Here is a 19622-nt window from a genome sequence, read left to right as displayed (position 1 = left end):
ACCAAGCGGCAGGAGAAAAGCAGTTGGTTATGTACAGAAACAAATTCTTCAAACTTTCAGCTGATTGTAGCCAGAGGGACTGGCAAGGAATATTCCAAGTGATGAAAAGCAAGGACCTGCCACCAAGATTACTCTACTCAGCAAAGCTATGTTTTAGAATTGCAGATAAAGAGCTTCCCAGATAAGAAAAAGCAGATGGGAGTTCACCACCACCAAACCAGTATTATAGGAAATGTTAAAGGGACTTATTTAAGAAGAAAAATAAAAATTAAAAATATAAATAATAAAATGGAAATAACTACATTTCCATCAATTACTTTAAATGTAAATGGATTAAATGCTCCAATCAAAAGACACTGGGTGGCTCAATGGATAAGAAAACAATACCCAAATGCCCACTGTATAGATGTCTGTATAAAGATGTGGTATATATATACAATGAAATATATACTCAGCCATAAAATATAAAATCTTACCATCTGCACTACATGAACAGACCTAGAGGGTATTACGTTAATTGAAATAAATCAGTCAGAGAAAGACAAATACCATATGATTTTAGTAATATGTGGAAATCTAAAAAAACAAAATAAATGAATAAATAAAACAGAAACAAACTCACAGATACAGAGAACTGATGATTGTCAGGGGGCTAGGAGGAGGTGAAAAGGTGAAGGGACTAGAAGTTCCAATTGGCAATTACAAAACAGTCATGGGAATGTAAAGCATTTGTAATAACTATGCATGGTGCTAGGTGTGTACTAGACTGACAGTGGGTATCGCTTCGTAAATTATATAAATGTCTAATCACTATTCTGTACACCGGAAACTAATGTAAAATTGAATGGCAACTGTAGTTGAAAATTTTAAATTAGAAAGGAAAAGAAGGGAGGGAGGGAGGGAGAGAGAGAAAGAGAGGCAGACAGGGAGAAGTAGATTAAAGTGACAAAGTAAGAAGTATGTCCAGGACATATAACAGCAAATGATGGCACAAAAGAACTTAAAACAGACAGAGAGCCCCTATCTCCCACAGACATTACATAAGAGTATTCTAAGAGAATTACATATTCCAGTAATGCAGCTATGCATGCCAATGTCTACAGCCTATCACTGCGAGCCTCGCCGCATAGAAAATGAGTTGTTACCTGAGGCCGTTGGGGCTCCTCTCCCATCAGGTGTGGCTTTGGAAGGATTTGTGAGCATCTGTGTATCCTCCTTGTCTGCCCTGGCACACTCATTATGGTAAGAGGGGTCTGAAGCTAGCGGTGCTGTGACTTCCAAACCACGACTTAAGTCAAGAGGGAGGCAGGGTCCCAGCTTCTCAAGTGACAAATGTGCAACATCAGGCACTACACAAAATACAGAACGTGACAGAGTATTAACACAGGTGAACTGGCTCAGGTCATATCCACGTGGACTTAAATGGCACGTGAGCTAAACAGTGCCTGCCTGGCACAAAGCACGGGTAACTACTTGTAGAACACACGAAGTTCTTCTAAGTCCAAAAGATGTAAGAAGGGAGCAGCAGAAACTTCTTAATATTTTAACAGACTCTGTCTCTTATAGTTGCTTTACCTTCCTTTACGTTTGGCTCTGTAGGAAATCAATATACATTACCATCTGGCACTGAAGCCTCCTGCTGGCTCTGAGCACTGAGGAAGACTCTGCTGTCAGTGGCTGGAGAGGGAGGAGACGGCTTTTCTAGAGAATCGTCAGGCCCGGGCAGGGTGGCCAAGCGCTGCGATCTTCGTCTCCGCTCGCTATGCTTGGAGGGTCTGGGGGAGCTCACAGGCTGAGGAGGACCTAGAAAAAGATCTCCAATGTTCACGAAGCAGACACAGGCCGGGCTCACCTTACACTATCGAGATCAGCGGGAAAAGGCATTATGGACTGCCCTCTGATGTTGGAAGGTATCCACAAAGGGCATGTTCCGAAGGTAATCAAAGGCAAACAGTGCGCCCTCACAAAAACAGTGCCCATCACCGCTTCCAAAGGCAGAGCCTGCCGGCATCAAAAGAAGGGAGCGGGACATAGATTCCAGGGAGATTCCCCACACGAAAGACTACAGTTCATTCTCTAATTGCTTATTGTTGTGTTAGTTGCCATTTTTCCTTTGGGAAAACAGTCTCTGTATAGCCAAAGGTTAAAAACTATAGATCCCTTCTGCTACAGTATCGGTCTGAAACTCTAAGCGGGGAAAGAGGCGGGGGCAGAGGTGGCAAACATCGGACATGCATCGGAGTCAGGCTTTACTTCAGTTGCCAAAGTAAAACAAATGTAAATCATTTCATCCCACCCTCACGCCCCTATGTGGACTTTTGGAAGCATATATTTGGGCCTGATTCATTAAAAAAAAAAAATTGAGCATAGCTTTAATATCTGTTATGGGCAAATAAGCAAGATTTTAGCAGAAAATGACCCTACTCTGGCTCTTCTGTTTTGTTTTTAACAACTTGGTGAGTCACGTAAGCATTTCGAGCTATGTAAAGCAAGTTTGGAAATTCCTTTTTGTAACCTTTAGTTTTCTTTTTTTTTATATGGCATGTAAACGCTTGATTATTTCCAACAGGCAGGATTACATAAGGCTGATACAGTCACATTAATTTGTGAGAAAATAAATGGTCTAAAGAAGTTGATGCTTTGGGTACTTAAAATTTTACAAAAATTGAAATAACAAAGGTGATAATTTGATAAAATTCAATTGCTGCCACACTGTGGTTATACCACCAAAATAGAAAACAATTTCAAAATAAAACAATGTCGTGACATTGTTGCAACTATCAACATTATTTCATGCTAAATGCCATAATGAAGAAACATTTGAATTTTTCTGTTCCCATCTTTTCCACCCATTTATTAAAAAGAACAAAACCAAAACCAAAAAGTATCAAAAATGGGTAAATGTGGCTTAGTTGAAAATATGGCAACTGAATGGAAGAGATTAATGTACTTGATTGGAAAAAAAAGTCTTCTCAATACCAACATTTTTAATTGTTGCAGAAGATATGATGCAGAAGAATCCATAAGGAAGCATGTAATACTCATTTACTAATCAGGGAACTATTCATTTGTTGCATAAATAGGAAAAAGTCTTTTACCAAGTGACTTTCCAGGTTAACTGGTTTTCCTATGTTTCTAACATAGAATACCAAACTCATAGGAGAAAGAGTCAGCACAATGCTGTCTTACATACAACCAAGCCCGTGTTGAAAGGCTATTTTTAAAAAGGCTAAGTTAACTCTTGAACAATTAGTGGTAATAGACCAGTAAAACCTTTAAAAATAAGATCAAAAAGTATTCTTCTCTCCTTGGTAAGAATAACTGAGGTTTGCACCCTAACCACTGGAATAAAAATAAACAAAATGAGCTGCAGAAGGGGACCCCGGAAGTGGGGACAACTACATCTATCCACAGAACAGTCTTAAGACTTCGGGAAAAAGATGGGCCATGGGTCCTTTGTTTTTTGTAATGAATCAGGCCTCTCATGGTGCTCGGATTATTAGTGGATCAAGCTGGAGGGGAATTTGCGGTATTAAAGGGTGAGGGCTCTCCACCAGCAGTAGTCTCTGAACAATTCATCGGCCAGAAAGGTCTATGGCTTGTGCCCCTGGAGTAGTTGCAAGCCTTCCCTATCAGAGCCGCTTAAGCTTGAATGTTCAAAAAGCAATCTCACAGAAATACAATATATATCTACAAGCAAACTGTTGTCCAGGTTATCTTATAGGATAAGGAACTATTTCTTAAAAATCTGTGCTCACTAGTTTTATTTATCACTGAAGAAGAGAGCTGAGATACAAGCGTCAGATCCTCGACTTGGGTTAACTCTGGGGGCAGTGGTGAGTTAGGGGGCTTTAGACACCCGGAAGGATCTCCAGATTCGTGTTTGCATTTCTTGCTGCGAGCCTTCCCTGGAGACAAGGTGGAGGATAACAGTGCAGGTTTCTGAGTGTTGGCAGAACTGATAATGTCAGCTTCATTTTTTTTCTGACTTTGAGGTTTAGGTGAAATCGCCTGAATAAATAATAAAAAATTGATATTTTTATTTTGGTTTCTTCATTTTTTTTGTTCTTGCACTCTATTTTGACTGTTAAGCAACTTTAGTATCCAAAAACATTGTTAAGCAACATATAACATTTCTATTACAAATGAAAAACCAAAAAAGAACCCCACAAATTATTAACTAAAAGTTGAATAGGTTGTCTTTAAAGGGATGCTGTCAACTTTGTCTAAATTTGGCTTTAAAAAATGTATTATTTGTAATTTCAGAATATAAATGTTATCTTACTGGACAAATACTTTCAGTATTAAATTGAAATATACATCTTTTCAAGCCATAATTCCCAATGACATTAATAATAATTAAGTAAATAAACAGCATTTTCATATCTTAGAGCTTTAAAGAGGTACATTTAAATCTTTGACTTTCAGGTGTTTTCTTATAATTTCCTTTATTAAGTTGAATGCAGAAGTCTAAGTGGACAGTTTCCCTTTAAAGAAAGATCTCAACAGGAAAACAATGATAAAATTAACGAAACATTATCTTTAACTCATTTTAGTGCTGAAAGCTAGAGTTTCATAAGCATAATGCATCATGAAATCAGAGCCACCAGCAGTACAGAGTTAAAAGACTAAAAAACAATACAAAACAAGCCAACAACAACAAAAAAAAAACCAAGGAGTAAAACCAAGTGTAAGTTAAAAACATTGGATTTAAAAACAAAATACGTCGCATTCTTAGATGAGAGTTTTTACCTTCTTCCTGCCAACTGATACTTTTAAAAAAGAATTGGAACTTTGTCAGTTCTTTATTTGGCAATACAATGTCCTACATGTGTAAAAATGTATGTGAATGTGTCCAATGGTAACAGAAACTGGCCACATTGGATGGGTTTGTAATATGTGGTGTTAGAATGCTGTACTGTATTTCATTCTGATATTCTTATATTAAAAAGTACATTCTTACTTTTAAATATCGACACTCAGATAGGCCTCTATAAAAAATCAAGTTGATAGCACTCTGAACAATAGACTTGTCCCTAAGAAACTTTCAACATCCATGTCTTTTGTGAGGAATGATCATTGGACTTGAGTCTGCGGTTCTCCAGAATATGAAAGATCATTGCTGGGGATCAACCAGTGTTCTGTTCCCATTAAAATACAAGGCACTCAGATTTTGGCAGAAAAAAGTGTATACTGGCATTAACTAGGGCAGCTTTGAATGCTCTCTAGATGGCATGGTGGACATACCACATAAAGGGGCTGGTGTCAAGTGTTCCGTTTATTTGTCATCATTTCTACTCTTGAATTTACTCATTACACATGTGTGTAAGTGTACATTAGTCATTTGCAAAGGTACTCCATAAATGGAAAAGGTTCCTAAGCTTATCATAAAAGGTGTTGCCAGAAAAGTAATTAGAGCCATTACTTGTAAATAAACAATTTTATTGTTCATCTTCGCATATGTGAGAGACATCACTACAGCATCCATTACTCTCGAGTTACAAAGTTATAAAACAAGATTTTAAAACTTAAATTAGTATCTTGATAAGGTGCTTAACTTCTAAACAAGGACAAATTAACATTTTAAAAACTTAATTATGCCAAGGCAGGTTTTATCCAAAAGTAAAAATAACATAGCAATTTCCTAATACAATTGAATAATCTATAATTAATAATCTGAGAATTGGGGCTCAAGATCACAGAGTTTGAATGTTTTTAATGTAAATAAAATAAACCCATTATTAGCATAGTAAATTTTGGCTGTAGGCCTGTTGTAAGTTTTGTCATTGTGATACTATTTTACTCATTAGAAAGACAGAGGTTAGCAACAATCAATGCCTCTCCTTTAGCCTGCTGTTGATACCAATTAAGATGTAATTGAGAATTTGATAACTCGGCTTTTTTACTTTGAAGCAGGGCAAACAGCATAACAAGAATTTGGTTCCAAACATTTTCACATTGAAATCAACCTGAACGACAAATAAAAAAATGATGGAATAGTATTATGTTCCTTACAAACCTTAAACAATGCACAATGTTCTCATTAATGATTATTGGTCTCTTTCTTACAAAACTGGCAAGGACTCTCAAAATTTTTAAGGTATGCAGCCAGAAACAGCCGAGTCACTCCATTTTTCTTTCTTTTTTTACTCAATTTCAAAATGTTGGTTTCTGTTCTTCCCTTTGAAATGGGGCTGCCCTCTACACTAACCTCCACGTATAAATGATTTTCACATTCATCTCAGCAGGACTGTGCATAATGAAAGATTGACATTGTAATGAATTTTCCAGAAACATTTTATTACCCAAGTCCCTGATTTATTGCATTCTGAGAATACTATAAACAGTGATGAAAATACAAAATAATGTTATATTTGGGATGTTGAATATAGTAATACACAGTAAAAAAAAAAGTCACTTAAAATTTGGTTGATATACTGACAATAACGGCAAAGACTTAACCGTTTGATGATCACAGAAAATCAGAAGGCGTAATTTGCTGACATATGAATCAATTTTAAAAACCGTTCATTTAATACATTAATGGAGGCACCAAAACAATGCATTGTTATCAAATGAGGCCTAAAATAACCCTGAAAAACTCAATACAATATCAATTAAATTTGGATTCTTTTTCTGAACGATAGGAGCAAAAGATACTCGTTTTAAAGTCTTCTTTATTAGGCTACTAATAAAGAAAATTAAAGTAATACCAAAGGATCTATTAAAACTGCATTAAGGCTCAGATTTTAAGCCAGGAGAACCAAGGAGACCCAGTTATGGCTATTACTGTGTTCTGGTAGTTTGACTGCCCAAGAAGGTAAGCCCTTGGAGGATGGGGAAGCATGCACAGTTCGTTATGTACAGGGATTGTGGGAATCTGAAGGCAGCCAAGGCAAAAATCTAGCAACCGCAACCTTCACTTTTAAATTCCTCTGTTAGGTGGTTTAAAGACAGACCCATAATAGTTTTTTAAAATTCTTTTTTTTTTTTTTGTCGTTATTAAAATATACATCCTAGCAAAAAATGTATGGCTCATTGATCAATTCGTAAAACACATAGTCAGTCTAACAACACCAATTGTTACAATATAAAAGAAACTTCTTACAAAAGAAGCTTTATTAGATGTCCGAAACCCTGTTTTAACTCACAAATGGCAAGTATTTGTGGGAGGGTCTTTTGTGAGCTGGCCAAGGGGGCCAGCCGGAAGCTTATACCCTGGGCGGCCTGTCTCCAGGCCTTCATTGGAGACAAAGGCTTTAAGGTCAGTCTATTGAAAATAAACGTGAAGTCTGTAGTTTGTACACCTCGGAGAAGGCAGAGTTAAAAATATAGCAATTAATTAGCTTCCTATTCCCGTATCTGACCAAAAGGGCAATTTCAATTACGTGGATATTAGTGCTCCGTGATCATTCCGGTTGGGAACCTTGAAAAAAATCAAATGCTACCATTTCATACCTGCTCCAGCATTGGAGCCGTTTCACTGTAGTCTTCCTTTCTTTCCGCACCATCCACCCCAACAGCTTTGGATGCCAACAAACCTTGAGAAAAATTGTACAGAGATTGCTTATTAGAAAAAAAGTTGAATTTCACCCTAATTAACTTCACAAAATTTTAGCAGTTGTGAAATCCCCCATACTTTTCAGGATATAGGAAGTAAGTATTCTCAAAAGTTAACCTTGTCAAAAATACAAACATCCTTAATAATGACTCAAGGAAATGAATCAGAACTTGAAAGTAGGTTACATAATTAGTTTTTGATATTACTCCTAAAGATACCCTTAAAGCACTACACACATACATTTATTCAAGTCTCCCTCTGATATATGAACTTATATAATATTACAGCCCCATTCTACAAATGACGAAATATTTTAGGAAATCCAGTTTTCTCCAATGCAATACCACTAAATTTCAATTTGGAAGTCATAATATGTTAACTAGAGTTAAATCATTCTTGTGTCACTTCAAAGTTGGCCACACAAAACCTTTGCTTCAAAGGATGTGCAACCATCAAAAGTAAACTTATTACAATTATACGAGATATTACTGAAACTGTCCACAGCACATTTAATAGGAGGAAAACGCTGCCCCCAAATGTCACATAACTTCAAGTTAGCCAGAAGGCAACATTTCTTGACTTTTCCAGATAACGATGTCAAAATGTTAAGTAATCTAAGTAAGGATTCAAATATTAAAATTGTATTCTTAAAGTAATACTGCAGCCAAATGTTAAAGTAGGCAAAAAGCACCTATTTTATTGGAAAGTTGATGTCCAATTATAATCTAGCACTCGGAATTATAATTTAAAACAGAAAAGGGGAAATATAAAATTATGCTGTGGCTACATCAATGATTGGTGTTGAAACTGATAGTTGATCCAGTGTGATATAACAAACCATACAGAGTTTGCTCAAGTCTCACACAATATCAAGTGTAGATTTAAATGGGGGAAAATACAATATATAAACAATTTTATAAAAATAGTCTATAAACCATAAATTCAATCCTTATTAATGTAACTTCTGAAAATATTTTCAGGCGACTGAAAAAGATGTAGCATGACGTAGTTCGTTAACATTTAAAACCACATCCACTAGGGTTTTCTTCTCTAGCTAGTATTTTTGAGAATCAATAATACTAAAGAAAAATAATTAGAGATATGAGTCCTTATACTACTTCTAGAGGGGCTGGTCAAACAAGATAGATATTTGCTACTCAATTTCTTAAATATATCTTACATTTTGCTTCCTTTCTTACCAGTGGTGGGAATACCTTTTTAAATCTTATCCATAGATGGACTACATCACAAACTACAAAATTAAAAATAAGGTACTGCATGTTTAGAAAAACAAAATAACTCAGTCCCACTCCATGAATTTAAGTTGCAATATTATAAACCCAATTAATGAAAGCAATTCCCACTTAATGGTTTGTGAAGGAAAAATAAAGCTTTGTAATGTTCTTACAGAAAGCAATGGGGCACTTAATAAAAAATACCTAAAATTAGATTAGAAAATGTAACACTTGGCATCTAGTGAATTCAAAAGTCTCAAGTATGATCACTAAAACGTTTTTCACTTACATGCAATGACATCTTACAGAAGAGTTAAACACACACACAATACAGGGGACAAAAATAAAGCATGTGCTTGAGGAGAGGACTCTGACTACTGCTGCCAGAGATGAAGTCTGCGATCTGTTCCTGGACCTGCTATGTTCTGGGAGAAATGCAGCCTCCCCAGGAAATGAGAATTGGAAGGACATAGATACAAATGAAATTAATTCTAGTTCTTTGCAGATATGTATTTTCAACGTATATTACTAATAGGTTCTTGCCCAGAAGAATGTTATCTAGAGAGTATCCTAACAAAATGAATGCTTAAGAAATTATTTAAATATCAAGTAGAAGCAGAATGTCACACACTCATGAGAACTACAGCATGCTGCATTGTAACTCACAGAGTTACGGTTTCTCGCCTCTCTGCACTTCATCTAGAAAGCGCGGAGTTGGTCTGTCGCTGCCACAGGAAGGAGCAGCAGAGACCAGGGCACCTGCGATAGCAAAGGGGAGGGAGAGAGCAAAGTGCTCTCCAAATGTGCGGCCCGCACTCCATCCAGGATTCCAAAACCCAATATTCTTCCTGGTATTAAGGATCAAATATTGCTGATATTATTATCAATAACATATTACTGGCCAATCAAACTTGTTTGGTTTTTAAAAATTATTTTTAAGATTCCTTAAGCTGCACAAATAAATCTAAGCTGGCTGAACTTCTAGGCACTCCTAGAACTATTAGAAATAAACACACCAACTGCTGACAATTCTTCCACTCTACTGACAACCTGTATTTTAAGATCTATTCAAATTTGACTGAAACTTTGTCCGAAAGTCTAGACTTCTGATTCTTTCTGTAAACCTGTCTATTCTAGATCAGTATACATGAAGTCTATAACTGCCCATACGGTACGTTACATAACAAAAAGTAAGACTCCAGAAGAACATCTATCTACTGTGCAACCATCATTTCAAGGTTCTACTTATTTGGAAACTTAGGAAAAAAGCCATCCTATACCATTCCCTCCATAGAAATCAGGTTTAGAATCTCTGTAGGATGTGTATATGGGAAAGAACAGGAGAGAATAAATACATGAATTAAATTTATCCAGTAGCTGGTCCACTCAATTCTAGCTTGAACTATTTTGAAAACAGTGTGGGGAAATCATCAGAACAGGCGGGGATGCTGCTACAGTCGCAGTCCTATTCTTCTCAGCAGCAAAGGGACAAAAGGTCAAGTATAAGTGAGCTTGATGAATATCAATACACCGTAATTCCATAACAGAAATCGCCATTTTCCAATTAGTTCTCATCTGTGTTCATGGTCTACAAACGACACTTACTGTACAGAGGCAAGTTTGCTTTACTCTTCAAAGACAACCATGTAATGTCTACTGTCTTTTTGCATAATATAGCTGTACCGTGAATCAGAAATAGGTGCAGAGGGATGAACTATTAAAAAGATGATCACACATTTAAATCCTCTGAATAAAGGGAAAATGATAATGGGTTCACATTCTAAAACCTTACGCTTTTCTACCACTACCACACTGTCACGTGTTCATCTGAGACTCTCAGGGCCAGTGAAGACAAATCCCGCCACAGAGGGCACAGGGACTATTGCACCCCAGTATTAGAATTCCTTGTGGCACACGGTGAATTGTTCCTCCCACTCCCCACTGTCTTTTCAAGGTCATGCAGAGGTAATGCATCACTGTGGAATGAGCTGGTTTGGTTTTATTTTCTCTTTAAATGTTGAGCTTGAACTTCTCAGTAAGGCACAGGCATGAGCACGCTGACTGAAAATCAAGTCAGGCCATCAGACCGGAGGAAAACTCGGCACTGGGAGGCTGGCGGCCGCATCAGGTCGGTGTCACGGCATCGTCCTACATCTTGGCTCCTCCGGCAGCGCTGCTCCCAGCTCGGGACTCATGGGTTGGAAGTATCATTCTACTTTGGCCCCAGCACACAGCACTAGGGTCCGATATTATAACGCAAAATGGAAGTCTCAAGTTGCCATCATAACCATCACCTGGATAACATTTGGGCTTTCTCCAAAGTTAATAGTTTCTAAAGAAAAGGTGGGACGAATGAACTTATTTTTAAATATTTCCTGTCCTGGGACCAAGAATACCCTTCGTCAGAGAAAGGCACAAAAAATATTAACCATGGGAAGCCTGAGGAAGTGTCACCTGCTGAAGTCAATCGTATCACTCTATGTGTACTTCTCTGTGTACTTCTCTGTGTACTGGGACCAAACAGTGGTTCTAAAGGCCTCAGCCCAGAGCCACCAGGGCTCCCACTCTTCAGACACAGACAGATGTGCAATTTACATTTATTCCTGAATCTGACCAGGAATCCCAGCTTCTTCAAATTATTTTTAAAAATGTCAACAAATAAAGGTTAAAGAGCTTTATTAAGTCAAAGGCCCTAAAACCATTCTGTCCTTAAAATAAGAACATAAGACTGAATCAAGTATTTTAACTTCCTTTTAACAAATACTCACAAGAATTACATATGTTTACAACCTCTTTAAAGACTGTAGTCATTGGGCTGAACAGGCCTCAGGAGGGTGGGGCCTCGCATGACTGGCCCCAATGCTAACGCTTAGATGGCTCCTTCTCTGACCACTAACCAGGCCAGGTTCCAGTACTGTTCATCACCAGTATTTGACAACACCCTGCTTCCTAAATTATAACAAAGCATGGAGAAACAGGACCAGATTCTAGAGACCAACCGGAGGAAGGACAGGAACTTTAAAAACATACGGATACTTTTAAATTGGGAATTAACAGCTTCCGTGTCCATCTTTCCAACCACATGTGGTACCATGCTTAGTGACTGATGGAGTAAGAATGCAAAATACTTAGAACCTCAGACAGTATGTCACCACAGGCTGACAAAAGCAGACAATTCAATTCTTACGGAACTACTCCTGCCCCCGAGGTGACGTGCCGACTGTGGGATTCGGTAATGGCCCTATGGATCCTCACAACACCCCTGTGAGGTAGGCAGAGACAGGTGATCGCTCACATGGCACAGCACAGAGAGCTGACCGTCTGGAAAAGGCTGACCTTGAAGAACCAGAGAGGAGCTATCTTTCTAATGAACCAGTTATATTACCCAAAAGACCCCAGGCTTTATTACAGACCACCTTCTCTAAGCCCACGCCCTCCCGCCCCCGAAAGAATCGTTGTAGTTTACCAGTGATCTTGTTAAGCCGAGCTCTCTTTGCCTGAAACGAGTTGCCTTGGTTATTTTTCCTCTTGTTGGACAAGGTGCTCTCTGGCTGTGGAAAGACCATCTTTGGAACGTTCTCTATATGAAGTCCTACTTTTAACAGAACACATAGATGAGGGTTTATATAGCATCCAGAGTTAAGACACACCATTAAAAAAAAAAAAAAAAAAACAGTACAAATGCTCTGCACTGAATTTTAATCTAGTGCTTAATAGAAAACTTAAAACACACACACACACACAAAGCCACAAGTTTCTCCAAACTGACATATTAGGAATAAAAACTACTAAGCAGTTATCCTCCAAGAAAGAAAAGCAGGAAGAGAATGACTTGCTGCTTTTTCCATAATATATAGTCTACAGTATATATTGAAACATTTGCAGAAGCATTTAAAGGATTTTTTTAGAAACATAAAATAAACAAAACCCAAACACCTACTACCAGTAAGTTACAAATCAAAATCTCAACTCATTTCTATTCAAGAATATTGAGGGCATTCATTACCAAGTATCCATGTTAGAGCACTAATTTTCAAATCTGTAAAATGCTAAAAGTTAACCGCCATATTGTGCTGGGGGAAAGCCTACTATGGTAATGTAACGGTATGTTCAAAGTACAGGTAGCCAGAGGGTTTGATTTGTTCCTTATTCGCTAGGTGACTAAGGACTAAGAGTAAGAACAGGTTTTGTACCAAATGTATCGCTAGACGTGGGCAGATCTTCCTTCTTCTCAACTTCTGGAGTGGCTACAGAAGCTGGAGTTTCTTCCTTCTTTGAAGGAACTTTAAACCATTTCCGCTCATCTTTCTCTTTCTCTTTATTGCTGTTAGCGCTCGTTCGAGGTTTGTTCCCCGTTTTATTCTTGGCTGCGGCTGCAGCGGCTGCTTTGACTAAAGCTATCCAATCCTCCAAAGGAAAAACATAAAACATGTGAAGTTTTAAACATTAATCAAAATTTAATTACACTAATGAGTAAAAACATGTATCGCATTTTCAAAGCTACCTTCACACGCACACAAATTTAAAAATCTAATTGACTATAGAAGGTAGATCATCAACATGGTAGATTACAGAATCATTTAATGGCTTAGTTGGGTTTATAACCTTATATAAAATAGAAAAATATTCAATAAAAAAAAATGTCCCTTTGGTATATTTTCTCAGGAATAAAATCTAAAATAACAAGAAATCTATGACAAATGTGACATTCTGCCTTAGTACCTCAGGGTTTAAATGCAGAGTTGCAATTTTTTTCCTGTAACATCACAGTCCATCAAAGAAATGAGAAAAATGCTTAAGTGGCAATTCTGCAAAGATTAAAATAAATGTATTTCATTGAGTAGTGTTCCTGATTAAGAAGAATGTTCCACTCAAAGGATGGTCAATCTCATAGCAATCAAGGTGTGATTTTATTAATGTTTAAAGCTTTCAAAGTTCAGATACCAATTCACTACGGCAGCTTCACATTACTAGTGAGTTTTTGTTAAAAGAGCTACTTGGCCAAAGTAAAGTCCACCGGGTCAGGCTCCAGATCCATTTCTCTTCCTCTACAGTTTTCTGGGCCGATGTCAGCTGCCATTCTTCTGAGGTGCAAATATTTATTTTTCCTGTATTATATTTGTTGTTTGTTGCTAAATAATTTTGTTCTTTTATTTTTAACTAAAAATGCTTATAATGGGAAACATGGAAAGATGTAAAGAAGTGGAACTAACATTTAAATTTTCACAATAAAAAAAAAGTTTTTAAAAAAAAAACGACTATTTGTAATATCTTTAGAGAATTAACCCTTCCTCTGAGGACTGCTAAGTTGTCAACGAGACCAATTCGGAGTCAACCCAAATGGGTAATTACATTTTTAGTCTAAGCACCCAAAAACCATTTCAGAGCATCAAATGCATTTAACTGGTATTATAACAACACAGGTCCTTAGCAATCCAAGCTGATGGCTGCCCACTGTTGAAAATACATGGTGAGGGCAATAAGCCATTCAAGACAAACAAAATGGAGGTCCCTCACTCTCCCGCCTGACTAAGAGGAGCTGAGAACAGAATCGGACTGGACCCAGCATCTCCTTCACCAGTGTGTTACTGCTGGGATGCATGCTGAGTCCCCCGCAAACAGCAGCTGAAAACAGGCGCTGCCTGAAGCCCGAACACATGGCCCTGGAGGGACCGCATCCTTGCTCCTCCCTGGGAAACACCAGCGGGCACGTAGCTCTCCCAGGATTTCAACATTTCCCAGCACATGTCTCATTAGATAGCGAATTAGGACAAAACTGTGAAATAAAGGTTTATCTTTCTAGTTAAACAAAAACCAAACATGTGTACCAGAATGGCCAGCCCTAGGACCACCCTCGTTTTGGGTCCTGCCTGTAAGGAATTGACGGGCAAATAAAATGAGGAGCAGACAGTGTGGCATGGCAGCAGAGACAGTAGAGGAATAAACAAAGGACCCTGGGAGGACAAAAGGGAAAAGGTTAATTCTGGCTGAAGAGGAAGGCGAGGGGAAGGCAGCAGGGTAAGTGATGGCGGGTTGAACCCTGAAGCGGACTCTGCTGGGAAAGGGCGGCGGGAAAGAAAGCGGGCACCCCGAGCAGAAGGGAAGCCCGAGCACACACGAGTGCCAGGATGGGAGAGGGCCTCCGGGCCACACTGAGCTGCGGTGGCTAAGCTGAGCCATGGGAGGGACAGTTAAGCATAAAGAAAGCACCACCGGGAGCAGGCTGAGAGTCAGCAACCACAGCGGGAGGAGAAGCCAGAGGAAGCGCGGCCAGACCAGCAGAGAAACTCTCTCCCAGCAGCAAGCATGTCCGCAGGCTTGCTAAGGGCAGATCGGACAGTTTGGAGCTCACACTGGGGGAAATTTTAAGTTGTTCGAGAAATGCTGAAAAATGCCAGGATACATTCCATCCCCAGTGGTTTTCCATCTCCGGTAAAGAGAAAAACTAGGAGAAGTCGAAATTCATCAAGTGGTTCCTGATGAACGACTTGATGGAGGGAGTTCCAGATCCTCTGACGTGTGAGTCACGGGATCACCGTGGTTGTGTGGTTACGGAATTCTCTCGTTATTCTGCTCTTCCGGTTTTCAACAGGAAAGATTCACTCTCAGACATAACTGCTGTGTCTGAGATCAGAGCTAACGCTGTGTCTTGCAGCTCCCCGCAGACGCCATAAAGGAGGGGCAGGCACGTCCCACAGCGGCCTGAGCTCAGCGGCCTGCACATGACGCTGAGTGACAGCTCACTGAGCCCGAGTTCTCGAAGATCGAACTCCTCAGCTGTGAGACAGAACTGTCAGCCACATCTACGTCAAAGAATCTGCCACGGAATATCCAATACAGTCATGTATGAAAAGTAGGTTTAAAAAACAGTAAAAGGAATTCTTGTAAGAGCCAGCCAATCCTGAACACCAGTGAGGTACATGTAAATTCTTTATCAGTACACACTGAGGATGAGAACATTATACGAGAGAAAACCCCAGAGAGAGCTTAGGGCAGGGCATTGCCACAGTGCAATTACTTGCTGGTTTAGTAAAAGAAATTTCACTGAGTATCTTCCTGAGGAATTCTCAATGTGCTCGACATGTAAGAGAACATGCGAGGCTGGGCTCTCTCAGCACTGCCCAAACAACATCTGACTTAGCATATTCCTTTGATGAAAACAAGTCAAAAACTTGTTGGGAAAATGACTCTCCTAAAACAAGGTAATTTTATCCAAGACAATTCTACAAATATTTTAATGTGCTTGTTATTTAAGATTATGAAGAAATATGTAAAATTAAAGAAAATACTTATACTGCTACTAATATTTTCTTTCTTTGTATTTTGGAATTTATTTTAATATTAACTTACATTAGGATGTGACTAAAATATGTACATTCAGTAAGCTAATTTTTACAACTTGCAATTTTGTAGCAAACCAAATTGGTTCAAAGTTTCAATTTGGGGGGGAAGTAAAGTTTTAGGGCTAGGACCATCTCACAAACATTTAAACAACCAAAATAAAAAGAGTCGTTTAAAAAAAAGAGCGCTCGAATTTTAATTAAGCATGTATACTATATTGCATAAGTTCACATTTTACTCCGTGTTTCTATGCAGTAACCAAGAAATCACACCACTGAGTGCTCAGAAGAACATTTTATTTATACAGACAAGTAGAAAGACACAAAGCAATTTACTGATCAAAGCAGTGCCATTTTACCACTGAGCCAAACCGGTTTCGGCTCAAAGCAGTGCCATTTTAAATTGCATCTCATATTAATTGAAGAAAAAAATCTGCTAGCTGATCATTTCAAAAGCAAAACTTTGAAACCCAGGTGCTTGAACACAATCACTCTTCTAAGGAGACATCACAAACCATTTTAACGTGTGGGCCTATGTTTGCAGGTGACCACATGCACACCCTGAGGGGAGGACCAGGTGATTTCAACGCACTTCAGGACATTTTTCACCGCATGGCATGGAACAAATATGTAGCATAAAAGGTACTTCCATATTAGACATTGTCACTTTTTAAAAAATTAATTGTAGGTCCAGGTGCTGAAAATCCCAAATAACAGCAGAACGTAAAAGAAAATTCTTTCAATTTCTACTGGCACCTTTTCTTCCCAGTGTTTGAGGAAGCAGCCAACCAGTGGACTCCTGGTTTTAATTCTCTCCAGAGGCTCACCGCGCAGCCTGGCTGAGAGCAGCGCCACGCCATGTAACACACTGCGCGCCAGCGTGGCTCAGAGAGCCCTACTAACAGCCTACAGAACGTCAGGTAAGCGCCTTTTAAGACTAGTGACTATGATTCATAGGAAGAAAGAAGATGATAAGGAACTCGATATAAAATTGTATATGAAAATTTAACTTTCTAAATGATACTATATACCAGGAAAAACAAATGAAGTTAAAAAAAGGCACTTACCTCACTTCCCATAGCCTGGTTACACGATCCAGCTGGGTCGATAGGACAACACCAGCTTAGTGGATGCTGAGATTTCACCTGGAACAGAAACTAGTGACCTATAACTTTAGCAGGGCTAAAGCCAAAGGAGCAGAGATCAAGTGTATAATTTACAGTCTAACTTCTTTTTCTTGCTGCTATTTGGGGCTATCAGCACATAATCCTACAATTAGTTCACTCCCACAGACATGTGTACATTTGATCGGTCACCATTCCAGAAGGCATCCCTCTGGGCGGCTGGGAACGCTGAGCACTCTTACCTGCCCCTTCGCGTCCTCCGGCATGGCTTTGATGTGCATCCTTTTTAAACAACGGATGACGCCATCGTAAAACTGAACTGTGAACGTCCCTGCAACAGGAGCAAGTGGGTCATCAGAAAGCATAATTCCATCTCACAGCAACACGTGAAATCTAACAAGTAACGCCCGACAGGACAAGTATCTGTGCCCGCCATGGCGCGGACGTACAGAACCCCATCGGGTTCAGAACTCTATCATGTTTATTACGCTCATTTCCTCTGTCCCTCTAAAACACCTGCTTTCCCTTTGAAAAGGACACATTGAATCCTGATAAGTTAGTTGCATATAATTCTCATTTTTACTGAAGGACTGTCAAATTTAGTTTGTAATAATGTAAATATATGTTTAAAGAACGTCAGGTGTGTTATACTTGGACTAAAATAAGATCATTTTTTACAAAACGTGCCCTCCTTCAAAGTCTCTTTCCAGTGATCGGACAGAAAGATGTGATGTGTGAAAAGGCCATTTTCTCAGGAAAGCATCATTTCTTTGGCAACAAGGAACTAGCAAGTGAGATTACAGGGAGAGGCTTTTAAGCTAGAAAACACTCTACAGGTCACTACAGGTTACTGACATGGAAGTCCTCCAGGTCACATCAGCCCTCCAGGCTCCGGGAGGCCAACTGCTCACCCAGTGCCAGCTCCACAGAGCACCGCCATCACCCCAGCCCGGCTCCCACCCCGCGTCCTCCTCTAAGGACCCGGCTTCAGTCTGCATGGCTACTACAAAGCACGCTCACTTCTTGTGACAGCACATGCTCCCAAGCCAATAGCAGTCAGTACGATTAGGAAACAGAAAGTCCAGTAGTTTTCTATCATTTCCTGGACAAGTGAGAGATGAGTGCCACTTTGAAGTAAACAGACACTTGGCCTTTATAAAAGAAATGTAAACAGTAAGTGTGATAATTGGTATTAATGGCTTTGAAGCTGGCACAAAGCCAAGGACATATATGTGCAAAGATTTCTTATACATAATGTGAATTCCATATCCTCCTATAATTAGCAGAATGCACAATACTGCAGATATATAGATCTAAACTCAAGTTATGAAAAAAAGCTGATTAGTTAATAGCAAGGAGATAAAGACACGGGAAACTCTGAGCATGCCACACTGCATGCTCACCTTACACCTCCTCCTCCTGCAACTGTCCTCCTCCGTCTTCAACATGGCATCCCATTCCGATGAGGCAGGCTCCTCGCCACTGGACTGCTCCCCCCCCCTCCCATGTTACTCGCACCATCCCCAGTGCTGTGTGCCTCCGCCCGCTCTTCACACATCAGTCCTCAAACCCCGCCCTCAGAGGAGAACACCCTTGACCTCGGTCTACATGGATGTGCCTCCTCGTTAAGACACATCACACACACTTAGGAAGGTCACGTCCGTTTATTCTGGGAAGCCTTGCGGTGAAGAGAGAGCTTGCTTTTGCCTTTTTCTTTTCCTTTTTCCTTTTTTTGGGGGTGAAGGAGCAGACTCATCCAACACATGGGGCTACAGAAATCACAAAATCACTACATCGAGGGGAGATTTTCTCTCTTTTTTTTTTTTTTAAAAGATTTCTCTACATTTTGTTTTTAATTATAAAGTACTATTTAAAATGTCAATAGAGAAATGTGAAAGGAAAAAGTTAAAGTTTCCATCTTCTCAGGGTTAGTAATGACTTAATAATTTGGCATGTATCCTTATAGAGCTTTAAAGCATGCATGCGTGTATACACAGGAGTATAGAAATGTTCTACAATTCTTTTTAAAGTCATTTCTAAATCATAGTTCATTGAGGATCTCCTGTTGTGGATGTTCTGGTCCTAGATGTGCCAATCTGGCTTTCTTCAAAGAGGCTGTCAGGTTTACCTTAAGTCTGAATTGCTCGGCCCAACCCTTGCTCCCAAAATAGCTCTGGGCTTCCCAAGAGAAGGCGGCTCTGAGCCAGGGCAGCCCCACTGGCTGTTCGGAGAGATTCTGCCACATCATTTTTCATTCCCTTTTCTCTTACTTTTTTTTTCCCCATTTAATTTCTATTATTGACACTATTGCAGGTGTCTTCCATTTCCCCTCTTTGCCCATTCTACCCAGCCCCTGCCCCAC

General features: G+C 39.3%; 1 protein-coding gene across 23 annotated transcripts in view; it reads right to left on the bottom strand.

Annotated features, from left to right (window-relative positions):
• The window catches only part of PHF20L1 (PHD finger protein 20 like 1), a 51037-nt gene that overhangs the window by 13107 nt on the left and 18308 nt on the right, over positions 1 to 19622 (bottom strand). For 5 of the 23 annotated variants that reach the window (XM_084864670.1, XM_084864681.1, XM_084864674.1 and 2 more), the window contains 8 exons: positions 17503 to 17591; positions 17204 to 17293; positions 12990 to 13203; positions 12263 to 12391; positions 7459 to 7541; positions 3759 to 4011; positions 1618 to 1803; positions 1146 to 1349 (listed from right to left, as the gene is read on the bottom strand). In XM_084864670.1, the coding sequence (XP_084720796.1) occupies positions 1146 to 1349; positions 1618 to 1803; positions 3759 to 4011; positions 7459 to 7541; positions 12263 to 12391; positions 12990 to 13203; positions 17204 to 17293; positions 17503 to 17591 (1248 nt within the window). Of the gene's footprint in view, positions 1 to 1145; positions 1350 to 1617; positions 1804 to 3758; positions 4012 to 5425; positions 7542 to 12262; positions 12392 to 12989; positions 13204 to 17203; positions 17294 to 17502; positions 17592 to 19622 lie in introns of those variants that run through there. The other 18 variants (XM_084864673.1, XM_084864678.1, XM_084864672.1 and 15 more) reach the window with 9 other exon arrangements.

This window comes from Pipistrellus hanaki, assembly GCF_964339955.1.
Source record: "Pipistrellus hanaki genome assembly, chromosome: 17".
NCBI lineage: Eukaryota > Metazoa > Chordata > Mammalia > Chiroptera > Vespertilionidae > Pipistrellus > Pipistrellus hanaki.
The sequence above is the reverse complement of the archived record's forward strand: the minus strand, read 5'-3'. Positions and strand labels throughout refer to the sequence as shown.